This window comes from Periplaneta americana, chromosome 9 (genome assembly GCF_040183065.1).
Source record: "Periplaneta americana isolate PAMFEO1 chromosome 9, P.americana_PAMFEO1_priV1, whole genome shotgun sequence".
Lineage (NCBI taxonomy): Eukaryota > Metazoa > Arthropoda > Insecta > Blattodea > Blattidae > Periplaneta > Periplaneta americana.
The window spans coordinates 82,269,262-82,296,620 of NC_091125.1; the positions used below are offsets into that span (position 1 = coordinate 82,269,262).

The following is a 27,359-nucleotide window of genomic DNA, read 5'->3' on the forward strand; positions in this document are numbered from 1 at the left end:
TGTATGGTAAACATTCATAATTTAAATATGTATGTCACTATTGTATTGATTAAGGCTGCTTGAGTGGAAGAGAAGGCCGTATGGCCTTTACTCTGCCAGCGAAAATAAAACATTCTATTCTATTCATTCCAGCTCATCCGCTGTCTAGCGACGAAAATAATCCACGTTATGTACAGGATATATATAACAACAAACAACAAGTACTAGATTTCGAGACATGAAAGTAACTTGGCATGAGTTCCACTCAGAATTTGAGCTTCTGAATTATCACGTAAGGGAAGTCTTTGTGTGTCGGGTTCGAGATTATGGAGACATGACACGACGACGCGAGATCAGACCGCACCGCTCAAGCCTCCATTGTGACACGCCTGCTCCGTATTGTGCGACTGTGTACATAGCCTTACTTGCCGGGTTTCCTTACTTCGTTGAATATACAAGAGCCGCTATACGTAAGAGTGGATTAAACAAACACAAACTTACATGCTGTTTGCTGTAACACAATACAAGCCCACACTCCTCCTCTCCACCCCTCCACGAAAAGAGAAGTAAGTGCTGAATTTTTCATACTTTGCAAAGTCTGCAGACCGGGATTAGATTCATGAATTTTGCTGGAAACCTCGTGTAATATATTTATTATAACAAGTTGCTATTATGGAGCCTATATATGTGACTGGTTCTCAGTCAATAAATTAGTATTAAATTGTAACAGAACTAACATAATTCAAGTTAAATCCTGTCCAAATTCAACCTTGCAAATTTCAAGCGCAATAATTAACAAAAGGTCCCTAATAGAAACAACAACCAAATTTCTTGGCTTAAAAATCGATGTGTCAGACTGAAAAAATCATATTAAAGAAATTATCCCCAAACTAAATTCAGCGTGTTTTTCTATTAGATCTATATAAAAGATAGTAAATATCAATACCTTAAAAACAATATACGAGTATTTGCATACTTTCACTCGGTAATGAATTTTGGAAAAATATTCTGGGGAAATTCCACAGATTATTAACAGTAGCCTATATCCCTACTACAAAAAAAGAGTAGGCCTAATTAGAATAATAGCAGGTGCCAAATCTAGTCGAATCGTGTAGGACTATTTAAAAAAACTACAAATAGTGCCTATGACTTGTCATCATATTTTTTTTATTCATAATCTTCTTCGTTTGTAATCGTGAAAACTGTGTAACTAATTCAAGAGTTCATAGCATAAATACGCGTCAAGAAAATTGACTTTCATACTCCATCGGCAAGTCTATCGTGCTATCAAAAGGGAGTGCGTTATATGGCAGTAGAACACGTTGCACACGTCCTGGGATCCTGTCCGCACGGCGAAGCTCTGCGAAACGCTAGACACCACCAAGTACGATCAATTATAGCCACTGCCCTTAAAGATGCCGATTACAACACCTCTGAAGAAGTACATGGTCTCTCCGTCACTGGCAGTACACGGCGCACATATATAATAGCTTTCAAGGAATCAAAAAGATCTGGATACATAATTGATCCCACTGTGCGTTTCGAAACGGATGAGGAACAGCCTGCAGAAGTGGATAATGGAAAAAAGAATATCTACAATCCTACCATTCCCTATTACCTCAAAAAATACCAGCTAAAAGAGCTTGAAGTAGTCGGACTTCTGGTTGGAGCAAGAGGTACCGCTACTCTCTTCATGAAAGATGTGTTTAAGAGGCTTGGAATACCTACATCTATTATTCCGATTGTAACCTTAGCTGCATTGAAAGGATCAGTTACTCTCCTGAAGAATCACCTATATTCGAAATCAAACTAAGTTCAGTAGCATTCTTTACTTTTTATAACACTTACCTTTCTAAAAATAGGTATATTTCCACTAATCTAAAAAAAAAAAAATTTGCAGCTATGTACTTGTAAGAATTTCATTGTTAAAACAAAATTAATGGTTTTTCATGAACTTGTAAAAAGTTCTATGGTCCTCTTTGTCCTTGTGGCAGCTCACGAATGGTGAGAAGATATATAAATTTAAAATTTAATAACCTCCCTATACATATAAAAAATGAAACTCAAAACATAAGATTATTTAGGGTCATATTAAAGAAGAACCTAATATCTCACGCCTTCTATTCTGTAGGTGAATTCATGACATTCAACGACGCTTCATGAAATTGATACTAAAACTTCATGTTGTAGTAGTAAACTATATTGTAAATCTCTTCTGTATATATTTCAACTAGACTGTGACTATAAATTAAGACTTTATAGTCAGCCTACGTCAATATAAAATACATTCAAGAAATATAATTTCACAATTATTAATCCTAATAGCACCAAATGTTGTACAGATGATAACATTATAGGCGTATTTAAGTAAGTTAAGCTTCACAAATTTTGGATGAAAATTTTGGAAATTTTAAAACTCATAAAATATTATGTCCACTTAAAAGATAATATTTAATTAATACACAATTGTGTGACGAGAGTTCAATACGTTGAAAATTATGTTATTTTAAAATTAAATTTCACAAATTTTGAATGAAAATTGTATAAATTATTAAACTCATAATATATATCTCCACTTAAAAGATAATATTTAATTAATACACAACTGTGTGATGAGAGTTCAATACGTTGGAAATTATGTTATTTTTACTTTATAATTACACTAATTATGGAAACAAAACTGAATATTAAATATTCAAGAAAATACAAGTCTTCAGTACCCCAGATACAAAAAGTACTGAAGACTTTTCTATATAATATAAAAAACAAAGAGAAAATTGCATCTTCACTCAAGAAATTAAATTACAAAATTGCATACAGAACACAAAACACTGTGCAAAAAGATCTCAACACACGAAGAAGACAAACAAATATAACCCAACAGTAGGCAACAAATTAGCACTTATTAATACTTATAACGACTTCTACATCAGACAAACAGGGAGATCATTTGGAACACGATACAATAAACACATCACAGCCATAACCAAATCAAACAATACTTCCACATACGCAGAACACATTACAAATACCAACCACAACTATAGTAACATACAAACAGACATGGAAATTCAACATATCGAACCGAAAAACGAGAAATTAAATATACTAGAACAGTACGAAATATACAGAGATACAAAAACAAATGAACATTTCCTCAATACACAATTAAATTTCAGAACATACACCCCATTTGACACAACACTGCCGATCATAAATGCACTCCCTCCAAATCACCAGCAGAAGAAACCGAAAGCAAGCAAGGAGCTCACTAATATTTGAAGATAGCTACAAATCAATCCGAAACTAATCAACTTTTTGCCATTAATGAGTAACTTGTGACACCTTGCGGCAAAATATGCACAGGAGATACATAACGGTGATTGGAATACCATAAATTACATAATCATTTAGTTAAATGTAAGTTTTGAAAGGAAGGTTTTCCAGTGGTGAACCGGGAATCCAAGAAAAAATTAGGTGAGTCAATGTTGGTAAATAATTTACGAGGTATTCATGTTTGTACTCTAAGATATTAGACATTTCCCACGAAATGTTTCATTTTTTTATCAAAAACTTAATACGTTCATAGAAATCTTGATTTAATCTTTAAGATGCTCTCCGTTTGACCCTCCGCTATTCCTATAGTTCTCAATTATGTAGATAATAAACGTTCAAATTTCTTGACGTCATTCAGTGACATTTTCATCAGGTTTCTCTTGTTTGCGTGTTCAGTTGTCGCTCTTCTGATTACTTTGAACCAATCCAGGAGTAAAAGAATCTGTGATCATTTTTTCGGTATGGCGCAAGGCCACATATACGATAACATATGACAAACACAAAGCAAAAAATAAACAACCAGTCCTTATGTAACAAATCAGAAAATTCCACATTTCTATTGGAATACATATCCTATATTAATAAAATCTTTTTTTTTTTTTCGATTACAGAAATAAAAATATTATCTTAATGTTAATGTCAGTCAATGAAGATGTTCTTTTAAACATGAAAAGATATCGGATGAGAATAGAAAGTCACTGAGAGTAGGAAATGAACCGAATTCTCGAATTGATAATTCAACGAGACCACAAGTCTAATGTATTTATCGTTTCCTCAGTCTTATCCTGAATTGTGAAAAAAGATGGGCCCTGAAATTTAGGATTTAAAAAACTAAAAGTATCCAGTAGGTACCTAACACTTGCAAGCTAAGGGAAGTACCTCAGGCAAACTTAAACTCTTTGTGTCAAAAGTCTAATATAAACATATTCCAGCATGCTGTTAAAAGCAGTGAAGTGATAAAGTTAAGCTTAGTTAAAATATCACACCTTGGTTCCGAGGACCACTTTCAAATCACTCGTGGAATCTGCGAAATATAGGTTAGAAACCGCTGTTAGGCTATAATATAGATCAGTGGTTCCAAAACTGGGGGTCGCGACCTCTAGGAGGGTCGTATAAAGAGTTGAGGAGGATCGCGAGATGATTTACAAAATAAAACAAAAGCCGCCTTACGAATATACACTTATTGTGTGTTCACATTTAACAACATAAGAATAAAGAAGTTTAAGTAGTTCTGCGCTAAAGTAAAAAATAATTTTATTAATGCGGCAAATGTGCCTGTTTTTCAGGATACAGCTCTCAAATATGGACTCTGTATTCTGTACACACAGTGATATCACTTTCAAGGTCAGCGAGATATCTCGTTTTGTTTTTATACAGTCATGAATGAGAAGCTTATTTTGCATAAATATAAGATTGCAAATGTTGTAAAAAATTTAAGAACTTCTTTAGCATGTTCAGAGTATTAATACATTACTTTGACTCAACTGGTCTACACTCTGCATAAATGCTTAGTTTGAACATTCCATCAGTAGGTACGTATGTCTTAGAAAAAAGGTTTGTAGCGCAGATACTTTATAAGTCCTAGAAAGGAGGCAGTGCACAAGATCAGTCATACAACGAAACAAAACTAATGTTATTACCTCAACTAGTCGTTCTCTTGTGAATCAGGTCGCTCGTCTTCCTAAGACTGTATATATTTAAATGAAGTTCTCGTTCACTTTCTTTTCTTGGAAGTTCAGCCAGTTGAACGCAACTGTCTAAAAACGGATTTAGTATCCATCTGAGGCTCGTATTTTTTTTTCTCCTGGAAAACTCTGAAAAAAGTTGTTGTTTACAGTTGTGCGAATTAACTACTTGTTAGCAAAAACGAACTCAGTATTTGCCGTATCATACTTAGCTAAATTTTCCTCGAGTTCTTTAATGCACTGAACTGCATCATCTTCCTTTTTTGTCAAGTGATGTCGACCAGAAATCAAGTTTCTTTATTTGATTTTATCCTGGCTATTATGTTAACACCTTAGCCTTCCAAAGTACTATTCAAAATGTTGAATGCAAATCTAGCTGTCAGGTAAAGCTCCCTGTAAAGCAGACTTGAATAAGTTCAAGGGAAGAATTGTTCCGAGATCGGGTATCCACCTTTGGGACCTTTGGCTGAACGCACCAACGCTCTACCAACTGAGCTACCCAGGAACTTCACCCGACACCGTCTCAATTTTTCCCTTCATAGCCACATACCTCGAGTGTGCTGACAAGACGCCAGAAACCCATATCGAGTGCACACAAACGCTGTGTGTGCTTGAAATTGTGGTTTCCTGTTAACATATCTACAGTAACGTACATATTATGCAAAGATAGCTTTCGGATAAAGCTCCCTGTAAAGCAGACTTGAATTATTATTCCAAGTGTCAAATGTCCGAAAATATCGCAAAAGTAAACTACTAGAAATTATGAATATTTTGTGTCATTGTTTCACTATATTCTTCTTTTTTTGGCCGTTCTTTAGGTGACATGCGCTAATTTTGAGTACAATTATTATTGTTTTCGATGTTACAAGGATTTATATTGTTCGAATGAGGTTAAGTAGGTAATCTATCACTTCGGTAGTGGAGGTCGCATACAAAAGGCTCGCCCAAAAGTGGGTCGCGCCTTCGAAAAGTTTGGGAACACATTGATATAGACCAGCGGTCCTCAGCACAGAGCACCCTGGGGCTAGCGTCTTTTACCCGCGGAGAACACACTGAACTATGGTGCACTGTAGCTGCTAGCGGATATCCTCTCTACCTCTTTCTGCTGCACGACGGTGCACACGGGACGGCTCCGCTTATCCTTTACCCATTTGAGCGAGTGCTGACGACCACTGATATAGACTATAGAGCTTCATGCTTCGTTGCTGTTTGATAAGAAAAACTATGTGATTTCTTGTTTCTGTTCCAGCCGGGCAATCCTCAGCAACCAGGACGTCCTGCCCTCGACCCCGGTGACACGCCTTCTGGTGGACGACTTCTGGGGCACCCCCCTGTCCCACAGCGGCTCTCACGGCTCCTACCGTCCGCTGTGCGTCCTGACCTTCCGGCTCAACTACATGCTGGGCGGATTCCGAGCGTGGGGCTACCACCTAGTCAACGTGCTGCTGCACTGCTTGGCCACCAGCCTGGTGGTCCGTCTCGCGCGCCTGCTGTTCCCGTCAAGCGTGCCCGTGGCCGTCACGGGCCTGCTCTTCGCCGCGCACCCCATCCACACGGAGGCGGTGGCCGGCGTCGTGGGGCGAGCGGACGTCGCGGCGTGCATATTCTACCTGCTGTCGTTCCAGTGCTACGTGGCGCACGTGCGCCACAGGGACAAGCTCAGGAGGAGCTCCTGCGCGCAGACGTGCACACGGTGTAGGTACCCGCGCGCGCATGCGCATTGCTGCGAGCATGGTGTCTTAGACGCGTCGCGCGGGCGACAGTGGCTGTGTATGTGCGGGTGTGTTTTGTTTGCGTCTTGCGCCATACTCAGCAAGGAGACAGGCGTTACTGTGTTGATGCTCTGCGCGGGATATGATGTCCTGACTCACCTGGGAAGGAGGAGCAACAGTCTTGTCGATATATTCACAAAGGTCAGTGTGATGAACCTACTCATCTAAAATATAAAATTGAAAGTGTGTATGTATGTAGGTCTCTTCTGTGTTTGTATATTCTCTATGATACAAATCTACACCCGTTGACCGATATTTGACAAAGTTAGCACATCAATCCTTCATAACCAGGAGGGAACATAGGCTACATTAAAATTGGCTAAATGGACGTTAATTTTTATTAAAGGGTTATGTACAACTTACAGCAGTAAAATTTTTGTAAATATTCAACTTTTTTTTTTCCTCCATTGCTGTATCTTGTACAATAATCAAACTTGGTGTGTGTGAACCGCTGTCCTTGAGCTATATGAAAAAAAAAATATTTTTACGATTAAAAAAAATTACTTATATATTTTTTTCAAAATTAAAAATGGTGGCAGTTCACTGCGCAGTGATGAAGAATTTCCCTCATAACTCAAAAAACGTGTTCACTTTTCCATGTTCTCTCTCTTTTACTTTATTGCTGAAACTCATGTTTACAATATCATGCTCTTTCAACTACATTCCTTAATAAATAATTTTTTTTATTTTGTGTTAGAAGAAAATACTGATATTTGACCATCTTTTAAATGAATTTATTCTTTATCAGACAATCTATCAAAGATAGAGAAGTGATCTTGCATCATATCGTAGATATGACACGTATAAATACACACAAAAAATTTCATCGCAGAATGTTGGATAGTTTTTGAGTTATGTGGGAAACGCTTCATCCCTGCACAGTGAACTGAATTTTGAAAAAAAAAAAATATTTGATAATTTTTTTAATCGTAAAAATATTTTTTTCCATATAGCAGAAGGACAGTGTTTTAAATATACCAATTTTTATTATTGTACAAGATACAGTAATGAAGAAAAAAAAAATGTTGACTATTTCCAAAATTTTACTCCTGTAAGCTATACCTAACCCCTTAAGTAAAAGTAAATACTATCAAACATTCATTTACAATATCAGAATAGCCTCTTCTACGGAGTCAATTGTTATATTCAACATCGATTTTCATGAGATCGTGGGAAAAAATTACACAAAATTAAATAACGTTAATATCATACATTATGAAAGGCAAAATCTAGAAAATGTGTCCAATACGTCGCTATCACACCGTTCAGGACCATGTCATGAGTTTCTCGATACAGTTGTAGATAGTAAGCAGGCTATGTTTTACCCAACTGAAATTTTTAATTGTTTGAAACTATAAGGAATGCCACCACATAATTTAATACTTAATAATGAACAACCATTAATACTACTTCGAAATATTGACTTACCAAAATTATGCATTGGAGAAAGAGTTGGTGTAAAAAAACTCAAAACGTAAGAGAAGTGACAATATTAACAAAATGAAAGGAGAAGAAGTTTTTAACCGAAATATTCCTATGATACCCTCGAACATACATTTCGATTTTACGCAACTGGAATTTCCAGTGCTACCATCATTCGTATGACCATGCTTTTTAAGCTCAAGGGCAGTCGCTCAAATTGTCAGGTTTTTTACTTAAAAACTCCGTGTTCTCGAGAGCAGAATTTGTGATAATCTGGAAAATTAAAATGAACAGTTCCAGTGAGCTCCAGTGAGCACCAGGGTAAAATACTCATTTTTACTCCATTTGAATTGCATTTTTGGTTTATGGAAAAAATTCGTATTTTACAACACTCGTATAAATACGAATATGTTCCGTGGACAAAAAAAAGTAGGAAAAAAATGAATATTTTATGTAGAGGTAATAAAGCTTAAGTATATATTACCGTGGTTCACCCAAATATGTAATTAAGTAATAAAAATATGTACTTACGGAATAATAACTAATATTTAGTATGTGCCGCGTGTATATTTGTAAAATTATTCCACCTCTTACTTTCATTTGATCATGAAATAACATTGAGCGCGCCAACGCTGTACCGACTGAGCTACTCAGGAATGTACCAGATACCGGCTCAATTTCTCCGTTTTACATCCATATACTTCAAGCGGGCTGACAAGACGCCAAGGACCCAACATTGAGGGCACACAAACTCTATGTGACTTCAGCCCTAGATCATATATACTCCATATAGGTCAGCCTTACAGGCTTTGAGGTTAACAACTTTTATCAGGTTTACTACGCTGCCATCTAGTTGTTACATAAGGAGTCACGTCATAATTCCTATTTGAATTGCATTAGCGACTGTACTGCCATCTCGTGTTCGTTTACGGCGGACGGGTGGCGATAATGGCGGTTATTATCTTCAAAGTGCTGCCGATTTTAACATAGCGATGAGTTATCTGTTACATATATGATCTAGGCTTTAACTGTGGTTTATTCAGAATTAATATTTTCAAGAGACTAATGTTTTATGAATATTGTTTTATTCAGGTCTAGAATTGAAAGGTATATTCTAATAATTGTATAATTTCGAACCTGCTTATTTTTTGTAAGTGGCGTAATATATGGTAGGCCTAAATAATTACTGTATATAACATGATCAATAGTAACTTTATATAACTTACTAAAATGAACTGATATTGACTATTTAATTCACTTTATACTTTTATCTATTTTAATTGAATCTTCGATATCACTCCACCAAGGCTTTACCCTATATAGACAAGCGACTGGGTAGTATGTTATACAGATACAAGAACTTTAATAATAAAAGTTTGTTTTTTCAATTATTCACAGAACTTATTCTGAAATATGAGGAAATATTGTTTTAATAAATATAATGCTGGCCCAGAAAGAATATTTTATGTTTGAAATTGTCAAAATGTCCTGGAGATACGCAAAAATTCCATACCAAATAGAGTATATTAACTCAGATGTACGAATTAACATGGTTAACTTAATACCTATCCTTGGAAATATTCCATTTCATTTGAGCAATTTACGTGAGTTTCGAGGAGTAAGTTAAAGTATTTTCATATTAATTTAGGCATACTGTAATGAAACGGAGTTGCAGCATTCTACATTTCCGAGGAATATAAATTCCAATCCACACCTATAAAAATAACACAGAAAGCCTAAAGTCGTATTGTTATTGTTTGTGTGTTCGCAAATATCAGTACCGGTAATAATTCAAATATCGGTTACGAATATGTAGCCACAGGTTATAGAATGAATTCTTTACGATTGTTTCAAGCGGCAGCTCGATATTGCTTGGAATTCATTCAAATTCCGTTAATAATAATTGAATAACTAAAAAAGACAATAGAGTAACTTATTCACGACATTTCGATTTACGAAAGCAAATGATACAGGCCTAATTTTTAAAATTAAATATTATTCCTTGTAGTATGTCGTTCCATGGGTTTTGAAAATCTTAATTTGCTGTAAAAGTTGTTTTTTGCATTAATTTTGATTTTTACAATACTTGAATTAGGCATTGAAGTTTTCATATTAATCTTCCACGAAATGTGACAAATTATTGATTTTCAGGTGCATATGGAATTGAAAAAACTTCACGACAACAATTTAATAACGGAATTTATATTTTGATAAACTTGTAAATTTAATGACAATGAAACCTTTCTTATTTACGTCAGACAGTCTACGTAGAAAAATATTAATAATTTCTGCAGTTCTGTAAAGCGATAAAACGGACTTAGTCAAACAAAGCGAATAGAAAAATACTTTTAAAATTATATAAATGAATGATAGTACCAATCTTTTGAGTTACCTTTAAGTGACTTACTTTCATGCTGCTTCTAGTTTTGAATGTAATTCACGATTAAAACTTCAATCACTGTTTTCTTTGTAATTTACATAAAATTGTTGGAATTACATTTTTTATTGCTGCTTCTGGTTTTGAATGTAATTCACGAATAAAACTTTAATCGCTGTTTTTTGTTGTAATTTACATAAAATTGTTGGAATTACATTTTTTTCTTGCTGCTTCTGGTTTTGAATGTAATTCACAAATAAAACTTTAATCGCTGTTTTCTCGTTGTAATTTATATAAAATTGTTTGGAATTACATTTTTTCTTGCTGCTTCTGGTTTTGAATGTAATTCACAAATAAAACTTTAATCGCTGTTTTTTTTGTTGTAATTTATATAATGGTGTACTTACATTTTTTTCTGGCATGAAAATTATTTGTAGCACCAAACCACGAATATATTTTTTAAAATATCAAGAGCTCGTTAAAATTAATATAGCCGACTTCTGTAGAAAGAATAAAAGTTAAAGAAATGTAGATGGATTTCACACCAAACGAAGTTTCTGTATTGACATCTTTCATACGTTTCACAAACCATTTTTACGATTCAAATATTAAAACGTACGACTTCCTACACGAAGAAAACTTTATAACATTGCTTTTAGATTGCTCAGACTTTCAGAAAAGTCCTATGCAATATGAAACTGTTAGAATGGCATTACTCCAGTTGTATAACAAACCACCTCTTGTCTCCCAGGAGACGTACAGACTTTTCGTTGTTAGGCTCAGCATTTTCAAGTATAGGCTATTGTAGCGTATTAACAAGAACATGTAGCAGTTGACTCACAACGACGACAGATGGCAGCACTAACAAGAACATCTTCCAATTAGGTCACCATGGTGACACAACACTCCAAACTTGCTCCAGGGAGGAAATGAAACGAGGGACTGCTGTATGATCCACTCTCCACCTCTCTTTCCAACCTCCCGCGGAGGAAATGTCTCAGGGAGGGGTGGTAGTGATGTTTCAGATAGGGTTGCTTTTAGCAGAAAAAAGACAATCTTATTTGCTGAAGTCAGGATGCTGCTCGTCCTGGGTCACTTGGCTTTTTCTCGTATATGTTCAAACAATAAAGGACCATAATGTAACTACATACATTCCCTGCAGAAATGTTATTACTCATAAACTTCACCTCCCAGCACTGCATTAATCCTCGACCTCCGAGGCCAAATAGAAAATTCCCTCCTGCCCTTCAGAGCCTAAGCCTCTCGACCTGTTTCGAACTCAATTTTAATCATTGCTGTAGTGTTCTACGTTTCTTCTTGCTGTCGTTTGAACCTACAGAATAATTGATCTAAGTGTTCTTTTCACTCGTCGTTCCCTGTAATATTAGATTGATGCATAATTCGTGACGTTTTTGTTCATCACAACACTGCGTTATTTGTCATTTGTTATTTGGATACGCCTTCAATTTTGCGCATTTTTTAAAATGTCTTAGTTATTTGTTGGCTAACGAAGATGGAGTGCCAAGTGGGGGAAAAAAATAACACTTCCGACATGTTCTTCTGCTATAGAATTGTTTATCGGGTGAGTCATAAGCAGGGAAAGGATTTATATGTAAATACATATTTACTTATAAAGCTAATATAATTTATATTTTGCATTATCTTTATGTTTCACAATGTGTAGGGTTGAAAAATCCTACTTTTATTTTCCATATTTTTCCATATTTTAGAGTTTAGTACATATTTTCGTTAATTTCCATATATTTTCCATATTTCATATAAAACAGTCCATATTATATTAGGTTTAACAATAAAACAAAACAAAATTCCATTAACTTTTAAAAATACATTTCAACAATAGAGATTTAAACACATGTTCAGTAATCCCTTTAACATCAGAGTTATTTGAAAATTAGCAGTCCTATCAACAATGGGAAAGTAAGTTACAAAACTGTATTAATTTAATTTAAAATTTTTAACAGACTTCAGTTGTGCAGCTCAACAGTTAAATGCCAGTCAGAGTACACATAGGTTCAGTTTTGTAAATCATACTATAAAGACGGTAAATATGCCAAAAGTACGTCATTCAGTCAATTTAAAATCAAATCTAACAAGTTACATTTCAGAATTTAAAGAAGATGGTTTATCAACTGACAATAAAATATTATTTTGTAATTTGTGTCAGTGTGCAGTATCATCTACACAAAAGTTCCTGGTGCAACAACACATTACAACTAGTAAACATCAGGCCAACAAACAACTAAATTCCAAGCAGAGACAATTGTTTTTAACACAACCAACAACATCGAATGTAAGATCTGAGTTTAACATCGACCTGTGCCGTTCTCTCATCTCTGCTGATATTCCTCTCTACAAACTAAAGAATAAGGTCTTCAGGGAATTCCTTGAAAAATATACTCAACATACAATCCCGGATGAGTCAACACTTAGGAAGACGTATGCTCCATCCATCTACGATGAGACAATACAGAAGATAAGAGATGAAATTAAAGATAGTTCAATTTGGGTTTCCATTGATGAGACTCCCGACAAAGAAGGTAGACTTGTTGGTAATGTAGTTATCGGTTTGTTAAGTGAACAATATTCTGAACGAATTCTTTTACATTGTGATGTTCTAGAAAAGTGCAATAACAAAACTATAGTTAAACTGTTCAACGAAGCTATGGGTATCCTGTGGCCAAAGGGTATTATGTACGATAATGTGTTATTCTTTATTAGCGATGCTGCCCCTTATATGGTCAAAGCTGGACAAGCATTATCTGTTGTATATCCTAAATTGACTCATTTTACTTGTGTGGCGCATGCATTTCATCGTGTGGCAGAAGTGGTCAGAGACAATTTCCCTAAAGTAGATTTGTTGATTTCATCAGTGAAAAAAGTATTTCTCAAAGCTCCCAGTAGAGTTAACGTGTTGAAAGAAATGTACCCTGAAATTCCATTGCCACCAAAGCCAATTTTAACTAGATGGGGTACATGGCTAGAAGCAGTTGAATATTATGCCGAACATATAGACTCTATTAACAATGTTCTCCTTGCATTGGACTCTGAAGATGCAGTCTCAATTGATACTGCGAAAACAGTTACCTGTGACATAAGTGTGAAGAATGACTTAGCTCACATTCAGCATACATTTTCATGCATCATAAAAACGCTCAAAAGTCTCCAAAATAGGCACCTTTCACTATCTGAAAGTTTTGAAATTATAAATAGTACTGTGGAACAACTGAATCGTGGTAGAGGTAAAGTTGCAGATGCAGTAAGAGCTAAGGTGGACACTGTACTTTCAAAAAACCCTGGATATGAAGAACTACAAAAGGTTGTTGCTGTGATGAGTGGTGAATCAACAGTGAAGATTAACTTGGACTTATCCCCAGCAGACATTGTGAAATTGAATTATGTACCAGTTACTTCTTGTGACGTCGAACGCTCTTTTAGTCAGTATAAATCTATCCTCAGAGACAATAGAAGAAGATTCACTTTTCAGCACTTGAAAGAAATGTTTGTAACCTATTGTTATGGTAACAGACAATAAAAATTGTGTTTTGTTGAAACTACATTGGAAGATAAGGTACGTCCATTATATTTTTTGTTTAGTTTGATTAAAATGTACCAATATTTAACGTACATAGTCATTTTTTTATAATTTTAAGTCCATATTTAATTCCATATTTTGGTAAAAATCCATATTTAATTCCATATTTTGGTAAAAATAACTACATATATATTTACATATTTCATATATTTTTAGTCCATATAAATCCGTTCCCTGGTCATAAGTATTCTATGCACTTCAGCTCAAATAGGCTTTCTTGCACCCGTGTTGGAATGATTTGCGTATAACTGTGCTGCCGACAGTTCCCCAGCCATAAAATCCATTTATATATTTTATATTATACATATATATGTGTGTTTGTGTGTGTGTGTGTGTGTCATTATTTTAAATGATGATTATTCATGTCATAAGGAAGAAAAAATGTCCTTACAATGTTTTTATAATTGCAATATTTAACTAACTATTATTAAAGTTTACAATATTAGACGTTTTGCAACGTTGCTAGATGGGGAGGAGAGAGTTTATAAGTACATAGTACAGTTCAGGCGCGTACAGACTTACTGGTACAGATGCTCTGTTCTAATGCAGGAGCGGACCATGATAATACTGTTGTTTACATAAAACGAGCAGCAAATAAAAACTTTCAATCTCATTAATATAACGTTATGGTAAATTGACATTTTATGTAACAATGTTGCTACATTTTCTATTGTATGTCTAAAAAATAAACAATAATGGTTTTCTGAATAAATCACACGAACCTTTTTCTCTAATGAAACATTTTTATCTCTCCCGCTTCCGTAAAGCAGTACCAATTTTAAACAAATTTCAGGGTGTGTGATTTTCGAAACGGGGTAAGAGACTCCTAATTTTAAAAAGAGACTTCTAATAATGCCTGCAATTGAAAGTATCGTAAGCACCATTTTGCAAACTTTACAGGAGACACGGTTACGATATTTATCCAAAATGGTGGTTAATACGATAGTCAAAGTTCAAACCAACTTATCAGCGGGGGGGCTCATGGGACTTTTACAGTCGATGAACAGTGCCGTGCGATTTACCCCACTCATTTTCGCTCAAAATAGCGCTATGTTGTAACATTTTAAATATTTTGTGTTCTTGTCTGTTTAAGAATCTTCTTTTACAGTGTCACAAATAAATTTTTATTCAGGGCCGGGCGTAATTAACTCGATTGAGTTACCGCAGATCACCTCTTAACTCTCTACTCCATCTTCCCTGGCTGAGACAGTAATGATTTGGTGCCGTATGAGCAGACAGGAAGGTCAGTGTCAGAATGTATCAGGCGGAAATTATAGCTTATAAGAAGTTTCGGCTCTCTTTAGTCGACTAAAATCCACCACTGCTGCACATAACCTTACTGCACGTTTGTTTATAAGACGATGTGAGCTAACAGAACATGGGCTGGGGTTTCTCCGCCCATTTCACTTCCCATCTTATGTCCAGGTCTGTTTTAATTTATCTAACTTAATATCAAACTGTCTGTTTTTGTTCCAGTTTATTTACCCTAGACAACGGAAATCTTTCACGTGTTCTAATATTTATTTTCTATTACTATTATCAGGTTGCCAGTCTTTTTTAACTTATGAGTAAATTTAATCTACCCTGGTAATACTAATAATAAACAGTGCAGGGAAATCTAAATTAATGTTCCATGGCTGTCAAGAGGTGGAATTTAAACTTAGAGGATTCATCCGACATCGGGATGGGAATCCGGTGTCGCTTAGTGGATAGAACATCAGCACGTACAGCTGAAAACCCGGGTTCAAATCCCGGTGCCGGAGAGAATTTTTCTCCGTTCCACTCGTCTTTCATCATATGATGACGCAGAATATCTGCACGGAAATATCATATGCGCTTCGGTACATCATAATAATATAAGATAGCCCATACCAATTAATCTCTTAGTGATTTAAGACGGTGCTTATTCCGTCGGATCCTGGCCTCTTAGTCACTCATAACGAGTGCACCTCTGCACATGTGTGGACATTGTGCCACTGTCATACATGTATGACGCAGTGCATGAGGGTAGGCCACTAGAGGGAACCCAAGAGGTGGAACTTAAACTGAGAGGATTCGATCCTACATCGGGATGGGAATCCAGTGTGGCTTAGTGGATAGGACATCAGCACGTAGAGCTGAAAACTCGGGTTCAAATCCCGGTGCCGGAGAGAATTTTTCTCCGTTCCACTCGTCTTTCATCATATGATGACGAAGAATATCTGCACAGAAATATCGTATGTACTTCGGTACATCATAATAATATACGTCACATATTTGTTTAGTTTATTTCCCTTAGACATAGTCTATTGTCTCGCGCCGTGGGGTCTAAGACATCATGACTCGCGTTACGGGATGAGCGTTGGTTCGGGTTCGCGTAGGGGAAAAATTTTTCTCATGAAATTTCGGTAAGTGTATGGGATCGGTGCCCACTCAGCATCGTGAAGCATTTAGACAACTATGATAGGTAGCGAAATTCGATTATGAAAACCAGCTATAACGGCTGGGAGGATCATCGTGCTAACTACACGATACCTGCGTTCAGGTTGGAGATCGTTCATCTCTGCGAAAGCATGTGTACGTGAGCCTAGTAGTTGACTGGTCGGCCCTGGCTCTTACAAGCAAACGTTCTGATGGGGACAGATAAAAAGTTAAAATTTCTTCTTCCACCATGTCAATAATGTCAGAAGAAGTGCTTATACAAATTTTGGCCACTCGACCGCAATTACGAAGACTGTAGTCTATAAAAATAAGTTCGCTAGGGGCCGTTAACAAAAAAAACACAATTTCATTGGATAAATTTATTAGAACACACAGCAATAATTGTTTAGCTATTTTCAACATTTTTCCGTTGGAATTGTGACATTTCTCATATCATGGGATCGACAGAGAGCGATGCAGACGCAGTCAAACGCTGGTTCCGATGTCAGGCGGCTGATTTCTACGACACAAAAATTGATCCTATGGTATTACAAATGTCTCATTTCCAGTGTTGGATATGTTGACAAATAGCGCAACAATTGCTGTATCTGTTTCAATCAATATTTCCATGCAATTTTGCTTTTTTCTATAAACTGCCCCAGGAAGATCACTTTCTGGACTGCCTCGTAATTGCGGTCGAATGGCTAAAATTTGTATAAGCACATCTTTTGACATTATTAACATGGTGGAAGAATAAAATTTAACTTTTTCATCTGCCCCCATCAGAACGTTTGCTTGTTATTGGGCTGTTGCGCCGAGGACTTAGCCTATTTTATTTTAGATCCTACTGTCTTCACGTCCTTAGTCGAGATGCATCTTCCCGATTGAGTTATGGTTTTTTACATTTCATCTCTTACCAGCCGGAAACAGAAATTATTCTTGGCATAATGGTGATGTTGATTGTCATGATAATTTACTGTGACATCTATTTAAATTAAATATTTCGATTCAATGGCTACTTTAACCCCATACCTCATAGATTTCCTCCAGAAAATAAACAAGGATTACAGCGGTTTACTTAAACGACTTTTCTTTTTGTAACAACAGACAAGTTTTTAATTAAGTCTGAAGAAACTTTTGAGGCAAAGTCTGGCTCCATCAGAAGTCTGTACAGCTCCAGGCTGCGAGTGTGAGTCGAAGCTAAGAGCTTTTCTTTCAGCTGCGAAGGTCTCACAGTTCGCGTTGTTTTGCCTCAGGTGTCGGATAACTCGATATCGCCGCCTCCTTAAAGGGAGTTAGTGAGGTTTGAAAGCGACAGATGATGGTTCAATCATGAACCACGTTCGATAGATCTGAAAGCGACTCTTAATATTTTTCTGGCATCAACGATCTTTCTGGAGTTCACAGGAACCTTATATTAAATTTGTTTATTTATTGTGTAGGAGGAGAATTTAGAGAATATCTTGGGCAACCTAAACTTAAATACATAGGCCTACAAACTTATTTGGTTCTTCATTTCTTTGTGCCATGATCAGAGAATCTCGCCGCTAGACGGTGTCTACTCTCGGTTCGAAACTTTTCGTACAGTGAAGACGGAACGCAGTAAAGAGTCCAATATTTGAAATGTACAACTAGAATGATGTTTATATTCTTGCATTTATTTATTTATGGTACACGTAAATATTTATCTGCTGTATTTCTTACATGTGTGAATTTTAGATAAATTCTCTACTTTCACAATAAATATTCATACTAAATATTCAAAACTAAAGAATTCTAGCAAATTGACAAAATTTTATAATAAAATATATTTATCTGGGCAAGTTATTTTTTATTTTAGGGTTATTTTACGACGCTTTATCAACTGCTGTGGTTACTTAGCGTCTAACTGATATGAAGGTGATAATCTCGGAGAAATGAGTCCAGGGTCCAGCGCCGAAAATTACCCAGTATTTGCTCATAATGGGTTGAGGGAAAACCTCAGTAAGGTAACTTGTTCCAATCACGATTTGAACCTGTGCCCTCTCGTTTCATGGTCAGACATGCTAACAGTTAATCCATAGCGGTGGACACACACATGCACACACATAATATATATATATATATATATATATATATATTGTATACAGGGTGATTCACGAGGATTTACCGCCACTTACGGAGCTTATTTCCGAAGACATTCAGAGCAAAATGTGTCATAGAAACATATTACGTCCTAATCTTAATATTTTCAGAGTTACACTAATTTGAAATTGTTAGTAAATTACCTTTTTTATTTAGTTTTAAGGATAAAACATATTACATATAAATGATGAACTATTCAGAAGTGTCATTTCTTTAATTGGCTAGTATTCTGAAGCTAAAACTGTGTTGTTAATTGCTTTGTTCAGATTTTGTTTTTTCAATTTTTAACTAAAAGTGACATCATCTTACGCACTTATCACAAAAACTGTTACAAATCATACGACTTTAGGAACTCGATTCTTTACAGTTTAATTGTGCATCCTAATGTACAGTCTTAAAGAATTTACAATAATGGCGTGATTTGTAACAACTGTTGTGATAAATGCGTAAGAAAATGTAATTTTGTGGTTAAAAATCGAGAAAAAGTTCTATACATAGCAACTATGGAATTCACAACACATTTTTTACCTTCAGAATACTAGCTAATTAAAGAAACGATACTCATGAATAGTTCATTCTCTATGTGTAGTATTCTTTTACCCTTAACACTCAATAATAATGGTATTTTACAAACAACTTCAAATTAGGTAGTGTAATTCTGAAAATATTGAGATTAGGACAAATGTTTATATGACATTTTTTGCTCAGAATGTTTTCGGAAATAAGCTCCGCAAGGGACGGTAAATCCTCGTTAATTATCCTGTATATGTGTGTATGTGGGTGCACACATAGGCCTACTTTCTTTTATTTTCACTGGATCCCAGATCAGTTTCCAAAGGAACTTACTATATGCTTTTAATTTTACTGTTCCTTTCGGTCTCATGCTATTTGAATTACATAACTACAGCCCATCAGCGAAAACCAGATTACATGTCAGTACAGTAATCCCACATCGATAATGATTGTTATTTATATATCCAGAGACGATAATCATAAAATATCAATTATTTTCTTCCCACTTCTACAATTCATGGATGAAATATAGTGCAATATCTACATTCAAACCAAAGGACACGCGACAAATCTATGTGACATGGAGATGGACTCCCTTTTTTGCAACTTAACCAGATATGCCTACTGTCCTATTAAAAGGACAGTTGTCAATGTTTCAAATTAACCTCTCTACAGTTAACACATTTTCTTTTTCACAGGTGTCACTATTACTGGTCTTAAATAGAGGTTTGCTAGGTGTGGTAAGCCTGGTAATGAGAGTTCTGGTCATTGTTGAGTTTGAGATGTGGACGCGAGAATTGTTCGTTTATTTCAGCTATGGCATCTGAGACGCAAATCAGATATGAATGTTAAATATTGTTACAGTTCAGAATTATTTTACACATTGTTGTAGATCAAGGCTGCAAAATGCCAATAAAACCTACCTTATTAGGACCCTTGCGGATATGAATATATCCAAGAACTTTACGCTCTAACAAGGTTAAAAATCCAACGCCAACTATAACAAAAATAACTAACAAAATAAAAATAATAAATAAACCAAAAACCTCCTTAAACATAAATACTATTTATGGAGTAAATCTATATTTAAAGATTCTAAATCCATTGCACTATGACTCCTAATAAATATAAATATAACGTGAAACCATAATGCGTTCAAAATATCTATTCTTTGCGACATTACAATGACGAAAACTTATGTGTCCTTTTAAAAGGACAGTAGGCATATTCGCATATATTTAAAAAATTTTTCGTTTTTTTTTTCTTCAATTTTAGTGGATTTTCCCTGCATGAAATGATATCTACGTTTGAAAATTATGCTACGGGCGAAATTTCATCTCAAATACAGACATATCACTATAATGCAGCATACAAATGCCACTGATGACGTAACAGACGAGGATTCAATGGACAAACGTGATGTAACACCTACTAATCTATCTGGTTCACAGCTTGCAGCAGGAGCAGAAATATTACAGCATAGCTTTCTTGAAGAGGAGGGGGAGGGTTTAGGAATGGGGTGACAAATTTCTTGCGTGTGAAGAGTAGACACAGGTCATAGCAATGCTTCTGCGAACACAGCAAGATCTGAATAATTTCAAGGAAAAAATTATTCTCAGACCGGGTATCGATCCCGGGATCTTTGGCTTAGCGCATCAACCTTCTGTCGACTTAGCTACCCAGGAACTACACCCAATACCGTCTCAACTTTTCCTTTTATATCCACATACCTCAAGTGGGCTGACAAGACGACAGAAACCCAACTTTGAGTGCACATAAATTCTTCTGTGTGACTTGAATTGTGGTTTTCTGTTAACTACCTAGTGTGACATATATCACGCAAATCTGGCTTTCAGGTATACGTTAACAGAAAACCACAATTCAAGCCACACAGAATTCGTGTGCACTCAAAATTGGGTTTCTGGCGTCTTGTCAGCCCACTGAGGTGTGTGAATATAAAGGGAAAAGTTGAGCCAGTTTCGGGTGTAGTTCCTGGGTAGCTAGTTGGCAGAGCGTTGGTGCGCTAAGCCAAACGTCCCGGGATCGATACCCGGCTCCGGAACAATTTTTCCTTTGAAATTATTCAAGTCTGCTTCACAGGGAGCTATACCTGAAAGCTAGATTTGCAGAGCAAAATCTGTTTACAAGTGGAGGACTGGAGATGTTCTGGAGGGAGGTATTGAACGGACATAAGTTTCTATTGTTTTTCATTTAGTATTTTTGGAAGAGGTCTTATTTTCTATCTTAATTGTCATTGAGATAACAATGTAGATTTTTAGAAAATGAACTTGAAACCTGTCTTTCGACATTGCCACAGCAATAATTGCTTCATTATATGTATCGTCACTTCTCTCCCAATATGACCTCCTCCTCAAAACTTCAACACTCTTTTTCGCCTACTACGTATTTTTACATATCAATAGCAATACGGTACTATTCAATGACGATAGCATTCTAGAGTTAAAACGAATTTAGCCACAATGCATCGTTCTTCAGAATAATATTAGTAGTAGTAATAAAGAAACTATAATAAAATAACAACGTAACAATTTCTTAATAATAATAATAATAATAATAATAATAATAATAATAATAATAATAATAATAACAACAACAATAATGATTGTAAATTACAACAATTACATTGTTTCCTTTCATGTAAGCATACAGTAGTATAAAATTATTCCTCAAAATGTATGCTCACATGCCTACTGTCCTTTTAAAACGACACCTGTTTCTAGCTCAACCAGTTACAACTAGAAGGTTTCGACACCATACATATACTTCAGTTATATACTGCAATAAATGAGATTTGTAAAATACACAAAAATTGCAAAAAAAAATATATTTCAAGCATATCTGGGTTAAAACGTAACTTGTTTCCTCAGCATGTAAAGGTGATTACGCTAGCATTTAAGCCACAATTGAGAAATATGTTGATTGCATGTGTGTTTGTCATTTGTACAATAATATAACAGTACCTACTTATTTACTCTATCACACGTATACTGAATTATTTAATATTTAATTTCGTATCAAATACCCTGTGAAGTTACGATGCAGTAATTCAGAGTAGAATTTATTTAATGTAAACACTCTCATAAATTAAGAAGTTGCTAACAATAAACTACTCTCAGAAAAATCAATATTTTGTTTAATATAGATCATGGTAAGAACTGTATTTAAAAATCAATAGATTATCAACGAAGCGTTATTAAACAAGATTTATATATATATATATATATATATATATATATATATATATATATATATATATATTTCCAGTTAAAAACTTGTTATTCATATTTACGCCAAATTTAATCCCTATGGTAACTGAAAGATTTAATTCTCCTTCCCTACAACCGTGGAATGGAATGTTGGAGTCCATTCAACTCTCCACCTTCCCCTAAAAATGTATTTTGCCTTCTCAAGTGACCTGGCTTCATATTGGTTGAATAATATATGGCATGTTTGCTTTCTGAGCTTGCACAGAAAAGTAATGCATCTGGTTTACGCTGCTATACATTTAATAGTTTTTTTTCTGTTTGCATCTATATATAAATTTGAAGGGTCTCTCTTTTTAGGGAAAAGTATGAGTGAAATTGAAAGAAGAAGGAAGCTCAGGCAAAGTTTGGAATCATAAACAGAAGAAAAGGGTTTAATCGTAAAGCAAGCTGAGTATAACGGAGTTTCTGGGAACGTAAGTATCAGTTTTTATATGTGTCCTAACTTTATGGCCGTTTCGGAGAAGCCGGAGTTCGTCACCGGGAGATTTGCTTCGCGTCGTAAATGTCTATCATTGTTGTGTAGCGGGACAGTAAAACTTGGCATCGGCCGAGTTCACTTCGCCAGTTTACTAGTGTCGAGAGAATCCGGCCCGGAATTTAAATTGAGTATCTGGCATCTCTTACGTCATCACATCAAAACAACACGGCACGCAGCACATGATTTTGCAAACTATTAAAAATTAACTGAAAATGAGCATAGATGTAGGTAGCCTATTGACGTATGTATTACAACGTCGACAAGAATACAGTTGTCCAAGCTTAATGTAATACACATTTCTTCTGAAAGAATTGTATGAAATTTAATTTACAATAATCACAAGTGTAGTTATTATCATTATTATTTACTATTATTATAATTATTACTATTATTAATTCATTCATAGTGTCTTTCACTGCAGGGCAGGTCTTTCACTGCAAACTCAGCATTCTCCAGTCTTTCCTATCTTCTGCCTTCCTCTTTGTCTCCTCATATGTATCATGTGATACATATCTTAATGTCGTCTATCATCTGATATCGTCTTCTGTCCCGAACTCTTCTCCCATTCACCATTCCTTCCAGTGAATCCTTCAGAAGACAGTTTCTTCTCAACCAGTGGCTCAGCCAATTGCTTTGCTCTTTATGATCAGTTTCAGCATCATTCCTTCTTTACCCACTCTTTCCAATATAGCTTCGTTTCTTATTCTGTCTGTCCATTTCACACGTTCCCTCTTTCACCATATCCACATTTCAAAATGCTTCTAGTCGTTTCTCTTCACTTCGTCGTAATGTCCATGTCCATGGCAGTATCTGTGTTTAATAGATCATATAAGTCTGCTGGGTATAATACTTTTAAGAATGTTTTAAAATGCTGGATGATTAACCATCCCTTTTATAGTATTAGTGAATACTTTGAGTCCTCCGTTATGTTTTTAATATAATTTTATTCACTATGTTTGTTTTATTATGACTATGTCCATAGTATTTGTATAATACTCATGACTAATAAAATCTAATCTAATCTAATCTAATCTAATCTAATCTAATCTAATCTAATCTAATTTGTCCATGTTTCAGACCCATACAATGCTACACTCCACACAAAGCACTTCATTATTCTATTCCTTAGTTCTTTCTTCAGAGATCCGCAGAAGATGCTCATAATTGTAATTGTAATTATTATTATTATTATTATTATTATTATTATTATTTATTTATTTATTTATTTATTTGCCGATTTCTTCACAGTACAGTAGTTCATCATCCTATCCACGCCGTTACATAAAATTCTAATATTCCTTCTATAAAACTGGAATGTAGGCTACCACTTATGTTAATGTGCCTGTAGCAATAAATCCATTGATGAATTCAGTTTTACTTCACTCCGGTGATAATCAATAACCCATATATTCTCAAAATCTGGCCATTTCAATATATTGATATTCCTAGTGTTCCGAGAGCATTTGAATTTTATACCCACATGGTCGGTAGTGCATTTCATTGGAATTCAGTTTAACTCTTTTAAAACCCGATAAAAATATTAGTTTGTGTTTTCCAATAATATCTGCCTCATCTCACTAAATACCATTTCGCTATCACCAAATAGCTAAATAACCTAGTACTTGATGGAGCGTCGTTCAGAATTAAAATAACAATAATAATTATTATTATTACTATCATATCGTCAGTTTACAAAGAAAACACATTGAGTCAAAAATATTACTTCTGAGAAAAGGACGTATATAATGTAGAACACTTAGATGTGAAAAATGAAATACACATAAAGAGAAACAACTTACTAAAACTAATATTTTGAGGATTCGTTTTTATCAAGAACTTACAAAATGCCTTTTTCTCAGAGGTAACATTTTTTACTTAATGTGTTTTGCTTGTAAGCCAACGATATTTACACGAATCTGTTTCCAGCTTCCGAAATACGGAAGTAAGTGGCTTTCTTGATACAATGATTGTCATCATAATCATAGGTCGCTACTTCAAGCTGAGTGGAGGACTCTGGGCGTATTGAGTGATAAAAATTGCTTTCTTCTTCTGGGGAAATTAATATTTATACAGTATAACATAAAATTGTCCATGAATGAGAGCTCATCAGGCAAAATGTAATTCTGACAATCGCCATCCTATCACGTATGGGTGAATTCAGAAATGCTTATAGACTGTTAATTGGAAGACCGAAGGGAAAAATAGCTTTAGGGAGGGCGAGACGTAGATAGGAGGATTATATTAGTGTTTATTTCATTATTTTCGCCTTAATTGGATTTATTCCTACAAACGCCATTATTTTAGATTTCAAGAACGATATTTAATATTTAATTCTCTGGCTACGACGTTTAACCTGTACACTGCTAACTGGATTTAGTCTTTTGTGTCTCCATGAGCTGGTCATCAGCAAATAAAATAAGTAATAATGTCCTGAGGCTTTTCTTATTAATAAAATCGTAGAATGACGTTTCAAATCCATGTCATTTTATAATGACATCTGCAATGTGTTATGTTAAGTAATGTCTGTGACATGGGACAGCCTTGTCTAAAGGCCCATTCACAATGAAAATTAAACATAACCGTAACATAAACACAGAAGTTTGCGCCCAGGCTACCAAATGGGATCATTCACAATGATTCACATAAGTATTGACATAACATTAAAGTAAGACGTTAACATGGAAGTTTGCAAACTCCAAACTTTCATGCTTATGCCTACGTGATTTGCAAACAGAACAAAATCGTGGAGCGCTGAAGTATACGACAGAATATGAGGAAATGGCGTTGTTGTTATGTTTCCATGGTTATCAAGTATGTTTGCGGTTATGTTTATGTTCCCATCGTGAATGATGGTATGACTTCTTGATTTTACCGTAACGTTTATGTTCTTAAGTTAACGCTTACGTTATGTTTAATTTTCATTGTGAATGAGCCTTAACTCCTTGATTTATATCAGTTGAGATTTTTTCTACTGAACTGTCCTCAGTCATCTATTATATTACTATTTCTATACTATATTTGAATAGTAGTCTGTATAGCTTAACCGATGAATTGTATATACTGTAAATTGAATAATAGTCTGTATAGCTTAACCGATGAATTGTATATACTGTAAATCGAATAATAGTCTGTATAGTTTAATTAATGAATGGTATATACTGTAAATTAAATAGTAGTCTGTATAGCTCAACTGATGAATTGTATATGCTGTAAATTGAATAGTAGTCTGTATAGCTTAACTTATGAACTGTATATGCTGTAAATTGAATAGTAGTCTGTATAGCTCAACTGATGAATTGTATATGCTGTAAATTGAATAGTAGTCTGTATAGCTTAACCGATGAATTGTATATGCTGTAAATTGAATAGTAGTCTGTATAACTTAACTTATGAATTGTATATGCTGTAAATTGAATAGTAGTCTGTATAACTTAACTTATGAACTGTATATGTTGTAAATTGAATAGTAGTCTGTATAACTTAACTTATGAATTGTATATGCTGTAAATTGAATAGTAGTCTGTATAACTTAACTTATGAATTGTATATGCTGTAAATTGAATAGTAGTCTGTATAACTTAACTTATGAATTGTATATGCTGTAAATTGAATAGTAGTCTGTATAACTTAACTTATGAATTGTATATGCTGTAAATTGAATAGTAGTCTGTATAACTTAACTTATGAATTGTATATACTGTAAATTGAATAGTAGTCTGTATAACTTAACTTATGAATTGTATATGCTGTAAATTGAATAGTAGTCTGTATAGCTTAACTGATGAATGGTATATACTGTAAATTGAATAGTAGTCTGTATAGCTCAACTGATGAATTGTATATGCTGTAAATTGAATAGTAGTCTGTATAAATTAACTTATGAATTGTATATGCTGTAAATTGAATAGTAGTCTGTATAGCTGAACTGATGAATTGTATATGCTGTAAATTGAATAGTAGTCTGTATAGCTCAACTGATGAATTGTATATGCTGTAAATTGAATAGTAGTCTGTATAGCTCAACTGATGAATTTTTTATAATTATAAATTGAATTAATACTGGGCTACTTGATATGAATTGTACAATTATGTATAACTTAACGAATGTATGCTTGTAAATTGGATTATTCTGTTTCCTGTGTATTGTATATGTTTGTAGGATAGTTTGGCTGATGAATTGTATATACTTTAAATTGAACAGTAATCTGTGTAGCTCAACTGATGAATTGTTTATGGTTGTAATTTGAAGTATTTGCATGATATGTATTGTCAATTTTTGTATATCTCAACTGATTGAATTGTTTATGCCTTTAAATTGAATTAACTTACTTGCTATGTATTATATTTTATAGCTCAATTGATGAATAATCGTT

At 34.7% G+C, this 27,359-nt stretch overlaps 1 protein-coding gene across 1 annotated transcript in view; it reads left to right on the forward strand.

The window, feature by feature from the left end:
- The first annotated feature begins 5,357 nt into the window (after positions 1-5,357).
- Tmtc2 (Transmembrane O-mannosyltransferase targeting cadherins 2) overlaps positions 5,358-27,359 on the forward strand; it is a 1,115,694-nt gene continuing 1,093,692 nt past the window's right edge. The window contains exons 1-2 of the mRNA XM_069834199.1: positions 5,358-5,383; positions 6,250-6,913. Coding sequence (XP_069690300.1) covers positions 5,358-5,383; positions 6,250-6,913 — 690 coding nt within the window. The remainder of the gene's footprint in view (positions 5,384-6,249; positions 6,914-27,359) is intronic.